This window comes from Rhipicephalus microplus, unplaced genomic scaffold, assembly GCF_043290135.1.
Source record: "Rhipicephalus microplus isolate Deutch F79 unplaced genomic scaffold, USDA_Rmic scaffold_14, whole genome shotgun sequence".
Taxonomy (NCBI): Eukaryota; Metazoa; Arthropoda; class Arachnida; order Ixodida; family Ixodidae; genus Rhipicephalus; species Rhipicephalus microplus.
In genome coordinates, this window is record NW_027464587.1 from 13,199,689 (window position 1) to 13,214,533 (window position 14,845).

At 47.1% G+C, this 14,845-nt stretch overlaps 1 protein-coding gene across 1 annotated transcript; it reads left to right on the top strand.

Annotated features, from left to right (window-relative positions):
* The first annotated feature begins 3,257 nt into the window (after positions 1–3,257).
* On the top strand, positions 3,258–5,572 carry LOC142784415 (uncharacterized). Its single transcript, XM_075882793.1, has 2 exons — positions 3,258–3,519; positions 4,956–5,572. The coding sequence occupies exons 1-2, from the start codon at positions 3,285–3,287 to the stop codon at positions 5,099–5,101; spliced, it is 381 nt and encodes a 126-aa protein (XP_075738908.1). The 5' UTR covers positions 3,258–3,284; the 3' UTR covers positions 5,102–5,572.
* The last annotated feature ends 9,273 nt before the right edge of the window (positions 5,573–14,845 follow it).

A 14,845-nucleotide genomic window follows, 5' to 3' on the forward strand; every position in this document is an offset into this window, starting at 1 on the left:
CCTTCCTTCGCGGACGAATGGCGTGTCTAGGCTTTTTTTTTATCGTTGGTTTGCACGTGATTCGGCGTTCGGTCCGCTTGGACGTGCCAACTCTCCATTCTGCTGCTGCGTGTGTTAGGTACTTGCCGTAGCTGTTTTCTCAGGTGGTGGTGGTAAAACTTTATTAGACCAAGGGATTTGGGCACTTACATCCCAGGGTCCCCGCACGACCCCACTGCGCTATGCGTTCATGAGTTCATGCAGTTCCATGACGTGGGCGGCCCGGTGAGTGGCGATTTTCTGCTTGGCCGGGTCCGTCGAGCGCAGCAAGGTCGCCCATTCCTCCCATGTGGTCAGTGGCTCCGGGCGCCGCGGGGTGGGGGGGGGGGGGGGGGGTCCGCCGGGCATTCTATGAGAATGTGGGTAAGGGTAGCGTGGGGGTGAGTGCATTGAGCACAGGACGGGGCGTACGCTCCCGGGTAAATGCGGGAAAGAAAATAGGGGGAGGGAAGGGTGCGGGTCTGAAGGCGACGCCATAATATTTGGTGAAAATTTTTGAGGGATCGGTGGGGTGTATTCTCAGGCCTTCTGTGTTCAGCCAGCGCTGCTATCTTATTATCTGCGGATGCTAAAATAAATCACTGTTTTGGTTTGGTGAAGTTTGGCACACAGAACAAACAATAATCTTGCCCATGAATATCAATGTGGACGGCATGCATATTTGTGTGCGGTGTCCTGCCTGGGAGTAACCGTTGTGTGACGAGAGCATTTACAGCGGTTCCTCCTTCCGTTGCTCCCTTACAAACTTAAGATGAATACAGTTGCTCCCCCATTCTCGAACAAGTCAGCCATCTTGTTCCGCTTGGTCTTTTCGGAGAGTAACAGTCGGTCTGAAGGAGTAAAAACAGCCGTTTCTCCCATTTCGGCCGTTTTTGGCTTAGAGTGTAGGGACGGAACTTCTGGACCAACCAAACCACAGCCAAACACTCTCGCTCAGTTATAGTGTAGTTCTTTTCAGCAGGGGTGAGTATGCGACTGGCATATGCAACAACTTTCTCTAGGAAAGACTTGTCGCGTTTTAGAAGAACGGCTCCTATACCAAGGCCGCTAGCGTCGGTATGAAGGATAGTCGGTGGGGCTTCGTCAAAGTGGCAGAGCAGAGGTTCACGTGAGTGCCCGCTTCAACAGCTCGAATGCCGTTTGACATTCTTGAAACCACAGAAAGGGGACGTTCGAAGCGAGTAGTTGGTGTAATGAAGACGCAATAGAAGCGAAGTTCTGGATAAATCGGCGAAAATAGGAGGCGAGGCCATGGAAACTGCGAAGCTCCTTTGATTTTTCGGGACGCGGAAAGTGAATGACTGCAGAAATCTTGTCAGGGTCGGGCTGGATGCCATCTTTGCTAACGACATGTCCTAAGACCTCTATATTATTGCTAGCGAAAGAGCATTTCTTAGTATTTATTTGAAGCCCGGCGCCAGCAAGGCACATCAGTGGTGCAATTATATACAAATTCCAAATCCGGACAAAAGCGGTCTGTTCCATTGAGTCGCACGCGATTGGCCCATACAAGCTGTGACGAATGCTGTGACGTTATGAGTGACGTGGGCTAGGATGTCACGTGACTGTTTTTCTCCCGTTTTCGAAGAAAGGCGATGAAACGGTCGGACAGACCGACCGAAAGCAACCGGATAGATTGAAATGGCTGCAAGGTGGCCTGGATTGGATTGAAATGGAAGGGATTCGCGACTTTATGGCATCGGGGCACTTAGACAACATGGCGTTTCCCACTGACACAGTACTTCGTCTTGCCTGTGCGATAGCATTAACCGAGCAGAGGCGACGACGCCAGGTAAAAGATTCATTTGAAGAGTTCAGCGAAGAAGAGTTCCGGCAATGTTTTCGTCTGTCCGAACGAACAGTACGTAGCTTGTGCGACGAACTTGACCCTATCATCGGATGCCAGCGAGCCAGTGGCCTTTCCACAGAAAGAAAAGTGTTGTGCGCGCTGCGATTTTTCGCCACCGGTAGCTTCCAAAAGAGCATTGGTCGCGAGGAACACATCGGCATGTCTCAGCCGGCGGTGAGCAACACTATCCACGAGGTGACGATGGCGATCATTACCGTGGCTGCTAGAAAAAGGGTGGCGGACTTCCCACTGACAACAACTGCTAAGGATGAGGCAAAGGCGGAGTTACGCGGTTGCATCCCAGGGGTGCTGGCGTGTGCCGATGGCACGTTGGTCACCATTCGCAAGCCAGAGGGATTCAGACTGGCCGACACGGCGAGCTTCATGTCCAGAAGGGGCTAATATGTCCTAAACGTCATGATCGTAAGTACCGTTAGGATCCTTTATTACTCGCCCTTCGGAGCAATTGTTCAGTTGTGACGCCAAAGCTGGGAAAAGTAATAATGCAACGTATGAAAAAGAACCTGCAGTGAATTGGGTGCGAGCTAGATGGTGGCTCGCCAGGCCTCGGTAATAATAGGTGGCAAGTGTTTTGTGCGTGAGCCAGTTGCCGTTTTCACTGGCATGCAAGCGCAATCGAGTTGTGCATTTTAGAGGAAATCGGTAATATGGGCAGAAGACGTAGCAGAAATATATACACGGCAGGGAAGTATTTTCAACACGAAAGTGCTTACAATCACAATTGCACGTGCTGGCTTTGGTATTAACGAGTGTTCTTTCCCAAGAGCAACGCGTAGATTTTCACTTATCGATCATTCAAATGAAAGTCGTAGCCATGTGTACAGCAGAGGTGGGGTCGTTGCCCCCACCCTCCCCCCTCCTCAGTGTGCTACACCCTGTGTTTCCTTCTAAGTGAAGCTCCTTGTACCAATGACTGTACTAGTACGCATTGTTTCCTGCATATGCGTAGAAAAAAGGGGTTTATTCTGAGTATAAATGCAGTACTATTTTATATCGCTCCTCATCGCAGGTGTGCAAAGCATGGCTGCGCATCCTTGTCGTGGACCCATGATTCCCAGATTCGTGCCACGACTCCTAGGTGTGAGAACACAACCCACTACATGCTCGCCTAGCTGCACATCTGCAGCTTGCGAATATCTGCTTGGTAAGTATTAATGTGTACTATCTGGGCAGAGCACTCAGCTTTTATGCTTATATTGCGGGAGACGCAGGCTATCCCATCAAGCCATGGCTCCTAATTCCAGTCCTTGGCAGTCAACCGTGCAACACCTCCGAAGGCCGATACAACAAAGAGCACGCGTCCATGCACAATGTTGTGTAAATGTGTATCGCCATGTTGAAAAGCAAGTTCCGCTGCTTGCAGCACCTACGAACGATGCTCTACAACCCCGATCGGGCAGCGCAAATCATCTATGCTTGCTTTGCTCTCCACAACATTGCGTTGCATGCAGGCGACTGGACCTTCGACGAGTATGTTGTGGAAATGCCACCAGTTGACGATGACGATGGCAAGCCGAGAGGGAGCCATATGCTCACACCCCGCAACGTGCTGCTCAGAGACGACAGCAGCGCAGCACTGTCTGGGACCTTTTTTGAAGTACACAGGAAGGGTGGGTTTTCATGTTTTCATATCCCACACATAATTTATTTACACTCATTCTAGTGCCTCTAGACATGACATGGCTGTGTTTGCCACACTTGAATACACAAAGTACTTACTTGTGCTTCAATATGAAGCAAGGTGGCAATGTCAAAATGCTGCATTTTCTTTAAGTGGCACATCAAATATGCAACAGAAACACCCTTTTTTATATTAGTGATCACAGACACAACAGACTAGATTGGAGCAAGCATATATGAGGGGCACTCTGTGCCGAATGTTGCTATCACAAAATCGTGCGAACAATGCAGCAACGTCTCAAAATTTTTTTCACCAGAACACAAAAAATCGCGATTCCATTAGGAACATGTTGCACGAACACATGATACATAAGTCCATATCTTCTCATAGTGACTGACTACAAGCATTCAATTGTGCACGCCAGGCTTGACGAGCAATCGTGCTTGTCAAGTTGTGCTGGTTTTTTGCTCATTGTCCTAAACATTGTGTGAATGTTAAAATAACATTTAATTTGAATCATCGATTGCAGTCACGCTGCAATGCTAAACAATACGCAAATCAAGACGGCAAACAACAGGCGAGTGGTTTTGATAATATACAGCATGAATAATTTGCTCAGCCATCTCACGGCTCCCGAACCATACCACGTTCAAAATTTATTCCCGAAACGAGTCGTTTACAATGAAAACTAGATGAAATCAATCACTGGCATGTTGCTGTGATAATGACCATTTTCATTTGTGAAACTGTGCAACATGAACACTTACTAGCTTAGTGCTCTCCAAAAACACTCAGACTGTAGTTGTTATACCTTAGCCTCATTGTGCTGAAACGAAAATATCACAGTGAACTGCAAAACAGTGTGATGCAAAAAGATATCACATTACTACACTATGTGGTAGTGCTGCATAAAAAGCACAGTGAGCTAGAAAACACAGTGGGACAATACAAATATCACAGAAACATTAACAGAAAATGTCAACTATACACTCGTGGTCTCCGTGTGAATGACTAGACACCTTTGAAATGTGGGGAAAAAACACTGCCATTGGAACAGCTTGAACATGCATTGAGAAATGCATATATCGAACATAAGAAATGCTGCACTCCTTGTACGATGTAAATGCTAACCTATATCTAGTAATATGTACTAAATTCAAACAAAAAACGTATAAAATAGAACATGAACAGCAACACGTAAACAAATCAAAAACACTAAACGAATTATGAATGATAAAAAGTTGAAAACATGGCGAAAAACAAACTAAACTATGTATATGTCTCTCGAAGCATATAAAATTGAACATGAACAGCAGCACCTAAACACATTGAAACCGACAAATCATTAATGAATGATGACAAGAAAAAACATTGAAAACATAACGAAAAATTAAACTAAACTACGTATCCCTTTCTCGCACAAAGCCCTCAACCATGGCCAGTGCCCTCCTGCACCGCTGCCGCCTTCTCCTGTGCCGCTGCCACACGCCGTGCTGCAGAAGCGATGCGGGTGGTTGATTTTTTCATCTCCCACAGCACCTGCGATGAATCATCATGGTGTAAATGTTTAAGTGAGCTGCCGGTAAACCCTTAACCCTCTCGTGGCTGGAAGCTGCTGCGGCTGCCAAGAATTGCAACGGGCAAAACAATTTCCCCTCAGTTGAAGATCAACTGGCCTGATGGCATCCTTTGAAAATGGGAAGCTTTGTGTACAAGCTATGCCCTCCTCCTGCGGACCAACAAACATAATATTGAAACTACTCTTTATTAATGTCCTCCAATGCATCTCTCAACAAGAAAGAGCCCAGGGCTAACCAACCTTTTGCCCGGCAGTTTATCATTGCAGATACCCGATACCATGCCCTCAATACATTGCATGGTTCTTGTTTAGAGCCCAAGTTGGTTTCAGTCATCATAATAGAGCATGGAAAATGCTTACGCCCCTTATGTAAAATGTAAACAAATGGTCTAGTCAACTTGAGCACCTTGTCGCCCTGCTCAAGGTTCCGGTCCTGCACTCAATAAAGCACTCAGTTCTCAGATGCTTGCGTGTTACTGTGTCACTGCCATCTGCAGCCGCTTCAGTGGCCTCCACATCCATTTCCACCGCAGCAGTGGGAACATCCGCCTGCTGGAAAGTGTAGTAAGCATGATCTTTCAGAAAGTGGGTATTCGTTACTCTGGCTATTTTGCAACCTTACGTGCTAAACATCTGCGGAAATGTTCTGTAGCTATTCAGTGGTCATTCATATCATGTATTACGATTTTAGTGCATGCACTTGCTCGCAGGCATTGCGTGTTTTATGATAATTTAATACCCCTTGCACTGCAAAAGATGCAAACTGAGATTTTTTTAAAATAAACCTACCCACTTTTTAATACTTTCTCCTGCGCTATATTCTCGTTTAACAAGGTTCCGCTAAAGGCACCCCTTCAGATATGAAACTCTGTCATGGCACCGCTCAGGAACCCGTGATACTGCGGTGGCAGAGTGCTTACCTGTAGAGAGGTGAGACCAAAGACGCCACTGAAGCGTGTCATCCCAGTCCACTATAGAACCCGGCCGTGGAAACCAGGCATTCAACCCCCTCCAGTGCCCCTGAAAACATACACTAATGTCAAAGAACAAATCGCGCGCGCCATTCGACGGCCACTCACGTTTGTGCCTCTCTGATGGCGGCTGCGTCACGGCGAGTCTCGTGCACCGGCCTGCGCCACCAAGCTTGCCACTCCTGCGCAGGCACTTCATGGTTCAACACGTCACTGAGCTCTTGCCACAGCCGCCGCCGGTTGGTGACGCCGTGCCGCAGCTCGATGGCTTTCGCGACGAGCCGGGGGTGTTCGCACATAAAGGCGAGCACCAGCGCGCGCTGAGCTTCGGAAACGCAGATGAGCCGCTGCTGCTGTTGGCTACTGGTGCCGTTGCCCTCCACCATGATTGCGCTCGACTGAGCCAACAACTTCGAAAGTTGCGCCGTTTAGGTTTGTATAGCGGTGGAGATATGGAAAGAGTTACTGCTTGAAACGGGGTTGTACTTAGCGCCATTACTTACCGTCCCGCTAAATTTAGCCTCATTTCAAAACAATAACGAGAAAAATACGTTTATATTGTGCCGTATTCCTTATTGAACGTTTGAAAACTTGTGTCAACACATTTTGATAGTGATCAATAGTAGTTAAACATTTTTCAACACGTTACAAACACTTTTTGGTTTGCTATACGGTCCCGAAATCCACGTCAAATATATGACGCAAGGCTTCATTTCGCTCATTGGCTGTTCACTTCCCTTCGTCCTCGCGACCGCTGCGGACCGCCCACTTTTTACGTCACGACAGACCACCTCCGTCCGGATTTGGAATTTGTATATAATTGCACCACAGAACTTGATCCATTCGTCCTATGTGCTCAGGAAACGTTGACGAAAAGCTAATAATGTCGTCCAGGTAGCAAAGGCAACTTTTTTATTTCAGGCCGCGCAGCACGGTATCTATCATGCGCTCAAAAGTCGCGGGTGCGTTGCAGAGCCCGAAAGGCATCGTTGAATTCATATAGCCCGTAGGGGGTTGCAAACGCCGTTTTCTCCTTATCGTCTTCATGCATGGGGATCTGCCAGTACCCAGAACGCAAGCCGATGCTTGAAAAGAATTCCGCGCCTTGTAGGGAATCAAGGGCGTCGTCAATGCGTGGCACAGGGTACACGTCCTTGCGTGTAATCCTTTTGAGCGTCCGGTAGTCCACGCGAAAACGCACAGAGCCATCCTTTTTGCGAACCAAAACAATAAGAGACGACCAAGGGCTAGATGAGAGACGGATGACTTCCCGTTTAAGCATGTCCGCAACGTTTTCTTCTATAATTTTTCTTTCAGCTAGAGACACGTAAAGGGTCGGTGGTGTACGATAGATATCCCAACAGTTTGAATTCGGTGTGCTGTAGTATTAGTGCCGCCCAGCTTAGACGAGCAAAAATCGAAAGAATTTGCATGTTTCTGTAACAATGCGAGCAGCTGCTGCCTCTGTAATTATGTCAATTCGCTGCTGATAGCGGTAATAAAGGCGGAGGAAGAAACATGCTCACCGAGGGAAGGTTCTTTGGATGCGATGGCTTGAAGTGGCGTGACAAGTACAGGCTCGAAGTCGGCAACACGGGCCACAGTAGTGCCCTGTGGCAGTAAGATCTCCGGTGTAGAGTTGACAGCAGTTTCAAGTGCAGAGCCATTGCAAAAACGAACGACACCTGACGGAAGAACTATACCTTTACGAGCGCAAAGTGGTGACGGTGAGACCAATACATCCCCGTGATAGATGTCATTGGACGTAATGTTGACAATTAGCTCTTGCAGTGGAGGCAGTTCGATGTCTTTTGCTGCGACCAGACGAAGTGGCTTCAGATTGTCATCCTCAAGTATGTTGTCGGTGTCAGCGAGGTGAACGACGCGTTGTCCACAACAAATCGCCGCGGAAGCAGATAATAGAAAACCCCACCCTAAAATTAGTTGGTGAGAGCAGCGGGACAGGATAGCAAACTGGACATGATGGCGGATTCCGTCAATGAAAACACGCACAGTACAAAACGTGGAAGGGTGAATGACGTTCCCCTGGGCAGCAACTAACGTTGGGCCATCGTGAGGCGTCATTACTTTCTTTAACTGTTCACACAAATCAGCACGTATCACAGACAATGTCGCACCTGTGTCCACCAAAGCATCGACTCGCACTCCTTCCACTTCCACAGAAAGCGTGTTACACGTGCCTGATAGAGGAATTTCAGTTCTAATTTCGAATGCAGTTTTTCCTCCACAAACTGCATCACTTAGTTTCCCGAATGAATATCAGATGTGAATGAGGCAGGCTGAAGTGGAGAAGTGGAACGGTGGAAGGGCGAAGGCGAGCGGCGTCTCGTGTTTCGGCTGTTTCGTGGTGCAGTCGATGCCGGAGGAGATGGAGACCGGTGCGGGGGGGGGGGGGGGGGGACGAATAACGCCGGCCTTGATAAGACGCCCCAGTGTACTAATCCCGTTCGCGCACGTCGTTTCGACGCTCATCTTGCTGGCGCTTTCGGCAGAAACGAGATAGATATGTGGCCGCGATAGTCACAGTAGTAGCATACAGGGCGGGACGAGCACAACGGTGGGGATTAGAAGGCATTCGGGGCACCTGGAGATAGCGCGGTCAGGTGGGCCGGAGGGTCAGGGAGCACGGAATAGTAGTTTACCGGGGGGGGGGGGGGGGGGGGGGGCGGCAGCAACTGATGCGTAGGATGTACGCAGCAATATCGCGTGGGCGTCGCTGGGAGGCACGGCAGCAACTTCAGGGTACGTGGGTATGGGGCGTGAAGCAGGTGGCTGTACGGGCGCAAAGCCGGTCTGCGATGTAAGTTTCTTCCTGACGATGTCACGCAAGGGCACTCCCGAAGACTGTGTAGGACGCGGTGTAGGAGGTGTGAAGCCCATAGACCGCAATTCTTCACGTATAATGTCCCGGTTGTGGTCACCCAGGTGGCCATGAGACGTAGAGTGGCGGTCGTCAATGTCCGGTTGAAGGCGAACAGAGTCCAGCGTATCAAGGCGCTGGCATGTCGTCACGACATCAGCGATAGTAGCTGGGTTTTGCACAGCAAGTGCATTAAAGGCAACAGGCCCAATACCTTTCAATATGTGGCGCACTTTGTCTGATTCCGGCATGGATTGAAAGACGCGCCGGCACAGTGCGAGGACATCCTCGATGTATGAAGTGTACGATTCACCGGGATGTTGTCGGCGAGTATCAAGTGTCCTATTCGCGACGGCGGATCGAATGTCAGGAGTCCCAAAAACGTGTCGCAGCTGCTGCTGGAAGGTAGCCCAGTCGGGTAAGTCAATGACGTGGTTAAAATACCGTGTCTTTGTGACTCCGGTCAGATAAAAAGGAACGTAATGCAGTTTGATGGCCTCGTCCCACCGATTAGCGACACTTACGCGGTCGTAGTCGTTGAGCCTGTCTTCTACGTGTTCTCCACGAAGACCAGCAAAGAGCGGGGAGTCCCGCTGATGTCCTTGTATGTAAATAGGAGGGGCAGCTTGCGTCGGTGCGTGGTTGATGACATCGGCGCTGGTAGGCTCGGTCTGGGACATGCTGCTTGGCAGTGAGCGCATTTGACGGCCTGAACGAACCTCCAGCGGGTAGAGCGGGCTGCGGTAGGTAAGAGGACCGAAAATCCACCTCCACCACGTATGAAGTCTTGGTAGTCTTGGTTGGGACAGCTTTTAATTGAGGAAAGACCTCGCAAAACGAACGGGCAGAGCCAGTACACAGACGATGACTATAATGATGACCCAGAGTGGCAATGAGGACAAAGATGATGGTGATTGTGATCATGCAGGGATGAGGACGATGTAAGTAACAAATGCCCACAGCATAGTAGTTTGTTATTCAAGTTTACGTTGTGGAGCAGACAAATACGCCCAACTTAACGCGAAATGCATTTCCGAAGTCCACGATCTTACCGGGTAGGATAGGTCGAGTTAAGCTTCCTCCTGTTGTCCATAAATATAACTGATGTTCTATATGAGTGTTAAATAAAGACGCACGGTACCGATGTTCTACGTTGTCGGCATTGAAAAACATATGATCGTTATTTCGATGTGCATGTTCGCGGACGCGCACTGTCATGAATGGACTTTCGCGGCTTACAAAAAAGGAAAAAATATAATGAAGAAAAAAGACGTTCATACCATAGGCTCAACTATCATCAACACAAGAAGAATGCACGAGATTGGCGATCGATCACAATCATCTGGGTCCGTCCGCGTTCTTTTCAAGGTACCACCCACTTGCTCGGCTCCTTCACTCTAAGCCAAAAATGGCCAAAATGGGAGCAACGGCCGTTTTTACTCCTTCAGACCGACTGTTACTCTCCGAAAAGACCAAGCGGAACAAGATGGCCGACTTGTTCGAGAATGGGGGAGCAACTGTATTTATCTTAAGTTTGTAAGGGAGCAACGGAAGGAGGGACCGCTGTAAATGCTCTCGTCACGCCACGGTTACTCCCCGGCAGGACACCGCACACAAATATGCATGCCGCCCACATTGATATTCATAGGCCAGATTATTGTTTGTTCTGTGTGCCAAACTTCACCAAACCAAAACAGTGATATATTTTAGCATCCATAGATAATAAGAAAGCAGCGCTGGCTGAACACAGAAGGCCTGAGAATACAGTGCGGAAAATACCTAACACACGCAGCAGCAGAATGGAGAGTTGGCACGTCAAAGCGGACCGAACGCCAAAACACGTGCAAAACAACGATAAAAAAAGCCTAGACACGCCGTTCGTCCGCGAAGTAAGGGCGTCAAAGTCGATCAAGCACCGAAACACATGCATAAGGAGCCCCCCCCCCCCCCGCCCAGATATATCGGAGAAGAAAAAAAAAAAGCGGACCCAGACGCGCTTCTCATGAGCCATACGCTTAGTAGCACGCTTCACCGTGTAGTTTGAGGGCAGAATGACAAATCTGCGCCATCTGCGCCCGCACGACAAGTGTGGCGCTAGTGGAGCAAACGATGTAAGTTACAAAGTAATTTTTATTCAGTGTTTATGTTGACTAGCACTAAATAAAAATTACACTCAACTTTTTATATTTATTTATGAGTTTTAGTGTACCTCAGTTTTTTTTATAATTGTATTAGGAAAACACACTGAAATTATTGCACTGACGCCTGTGCTGCCACTGCTCGACGTTTTTTTTTTTTTCGGCGCAACTAGGTTCGCGTTCGCACTACTTACTCATTTTCATATGATCTGTGGTTGGCGAGCACATGGACGTGCGAGCTTGTGAGCTATGTTTTGATCATGTGTGTGTGTCGCAGATTTGCGTTTCTACTTATTCGTGATGAAGGTTAGTGTATATTTATCTTTATGGAGCGCGAAGTAGTTGTGGATTTTGCTGCTGGGTGGAACAAACACATCGTAAACACGTCTTCAGCTATCTGCAAGCCTGTTCGCTCGTCGGACAAAGGACTGTGCATGCATCAGCGTGCAGGTGAGTGGCATTTCCAGCAACATTTAATGCTCTTACAATACATTGTTGAGTGGTTGCGCTATTGAAAGAGAAATGATTTGCTCTTATTCACCGTATCCATTGCTAGCCGTATCGGACTAAATTACCTCTATTACCGCCTGCATACCCTCTTGCTTCCCCTGTCACCACTGCAGTGCCAGTGTACTTTTGCAGTTAAAAGTTCATTTCCGCAACACTACCTCGCTTGAAAAAACATTGGGGCGGGGTTGTAGCTGCATTCATACTGGCACGTTTCTACCATTGGTTTTATGTAACGTTAACAGCTGAGTGTTGGGGCCTTGGGCCGCATTTTTTAGAGATGTAAAGTGTATGTAAATCAGTAAGTGAACAAATCATTGTCGCATCACTTCACTGGCATAGCCAGGTGGTTGCGCACAGAATTTTTTAGGCCGGGCGTAGGGAGCCCAAATTGACGACCATATTCGCTTGCCCGGCCTATTCAGATAAGCGGACCCCCCCCCCCCCCCTCTCCCCGCACGCCTAAAAAAAAAAATCTGCCCACATCACTGCGTCACTTGCTTCACCTCTGCGCTGAACGTACTATTTTATAAGCGCACCATCAAGCGAGCAGTTTACATAGAACAATTGGAGGACGAATGACCCAAATCTTTCAGATTTCTTTAGTGATGCAAAACCTTAGCAAAACTGAATATTGTAAAAGACAATCATAAATGCTGTATGTTCTCGTTAGCGCTGTCATTATTCTGCATCATGAAATCTTTATGCGCTGTGAAAACTTGGCATGCCGTTGAAGTCACATATCGACGTTAATACCAATCGACGAAAATTTCGACAACCTCAATAACGCCGTTTGGGATTTGCCGCATGCACATAATTAGGCTGATTCCCACTTGGCTGTTCTTAACCTGACTTCACTGCTACCAAATGAAACAATATTTGATGCATGTCTTTTACTTTTTTTTCAGGGATATGACACAAATTTAGTTATACTGCAGATAAAGATGCTCCCAACGATGCTAAAGTAGAGAAAGCAAGTGAATTTTGGTAAGTGCAGACTTTTTGTACTACGTATATGAAAGCATCGCTTTTTAGGGGCAAACTGTGCATGTGTTGGCCAGAGAATAGTTCATTATGACACATGGTTACACTGGCACTGACAATTCGACATGGCTCCGCTGGCCCGTGTGTGTGCTCACACTGTTACCGTTAAGATAAAATGTTTATGTTTTCATTGCAGGGATTGCTGTTTGTACTAAAAAGCCAACTGCCAAGATTTGTTTACGCTGGTACTCCTAAAAGTATGCTTTCCCTATTTACATGGATTTTGGCTTGCACAAAGCATAACACTTGGGCCTAGATTCACAAAGCTGTCCATGCGCAGGCCTTCATAACAGCGTTTCTTGACTTGCCTTTACCCTGTTTTCTGCAGATGTTTCGTGGGTTTAAAAGTGCCACAGCATGTTGACCTCCCCCACTCTGAAATATTCGCGTTCAAAGTTCCGCAAGAGTGGGTTTAACTATCTTGTGCACCTCTTTGCTAGTCCAAGATACTGAAGTGTTATGCTCTTACTAGAGGTGGCAGTGTTTCTAATGTTTGTATTTCCATCACATTGACCAAGTATGCGATCTTGGCTTGACTGGTAGCACATCCTCAACAAATGTCTTTGTGGCACATGTAGAAGGCAGTACAAAATAAGTAGGCAGACATTCACACCGGGAGCTAACTTCTAATAATGCTTTTTTTTTTGGAAACCATGGTGTGCTCATTCCAATTTGTCTAACAAGCAGTAAGCTGTTTGGCTGTGAACCAACAAGACGTTGAACTAATAAAAGCTTCACATCTTGTTGCTCTCAAATATATATGTATTGGCAAGCTATCTGTGACACTGTCAAACAAAGAATCAGAATATCTGTGCATGCCTTAAGATATATTTCTTCGTTTACATATCTCGTGGCTGTGACTCGTCAACCGAGTGAACAAATGCACCCTAGTTTTCTAAATTTAAAGCATTTTTTGAAGGTAGCACGGTCTACATTTATTTGTCTATAGTTTTGTCTTCCGTTTGCGCAAGGTACAAAGAAATATACTGAAGATTATCATGTAGCCTCTGCAAATGGTTGCTTTCAAGCAGGCTTTGCATGCTTGGCTTGTGCCTACAGGTATTGCACAATTCAAGACGCAGCAGCGTATGATAAAACAGTAGAATGGAGAGCAACTATGTGCACGAGCTAAATAAGTATTTTATCATGAGCGGAGAGTACGTGTTATTTGCCACACACATGACCTCATTTAGAATGCCCATTGGTGAATGGGCTCATAGAAATGTCACTCAGCTGTGTATAGGAAACAAGTTAACTGAACCTAAGGGTATCTTTAACTACTACAAATATGCCTTGTTGAGGTGCTGCACATTTTCTTCCAGAATATTGCTGTCTAAGACATCATGTAAAGAGCGTCTACCACATCAGCATTTATATGGCTTGCCAAGTAACGTTTGGCCGAACCTTCCTTTTTTTCACATTTCGTTTTGCAGTAGACATCCTAGAATGTAAGCGCTGCTGCAGTGTGTGTGACTCATTGTTATGAATTGATTCTGGCATGTTTAACCTCACACTTCTATTTTTTTTTCTTGCAGCAATGAGATGCTTCACATATGCCTGCGGTGACGTTCTGCTGCGCTAGTCTGATGGAAACACCAGCTGCGAAACTTGAGTTCTTCAGAATTGGAGAAGTTTCCCTTCTCTCACCAATGATGACACAGACTGCCCTATGCTAGAAATTCAAGATTGTTTTTCCTTGGATGACGCAGAAAACCTTTGATGTATTATGGTGTTTGTTTAGTGCTGGCTGTGGTGTGGCGAAGTCTACTTTTACGTGTGGTCACACGTCGCCTCATAAAAAGAACAATAAAGCATTTTTTTTCCTTTCAATATTGTCCACTTTTTGTGTTAGAAGCACCCAAGCAGTGCTCTTCCAAGGAGCTCTCGCCATGTGTTAAGCGTGTGAGAAGCATACTCTAGATAAATACTCATTTCTCCAAGGAGTAACTGGAAGCATGTGCAGTTGGTTTTCAGAGAGTAACTGCGAACACGTGGGAGGAACGGTATAGAGTAACTGTTGCTCTTAGAAGAGCAACTGGTGGGAGTAATGGTTGGTCGGCAGGGAGCAACTGGTGGGAGTAACTGTTGGTCTGCAGGGAGGAACTGGGGGGAGTAACTGTTCATCCCCCGAAGGAGGAACTGAAAGGAGAGCAACGGTTCCTCCCTCTGCAGTTACTCCTTTTAGGAGAGTAATG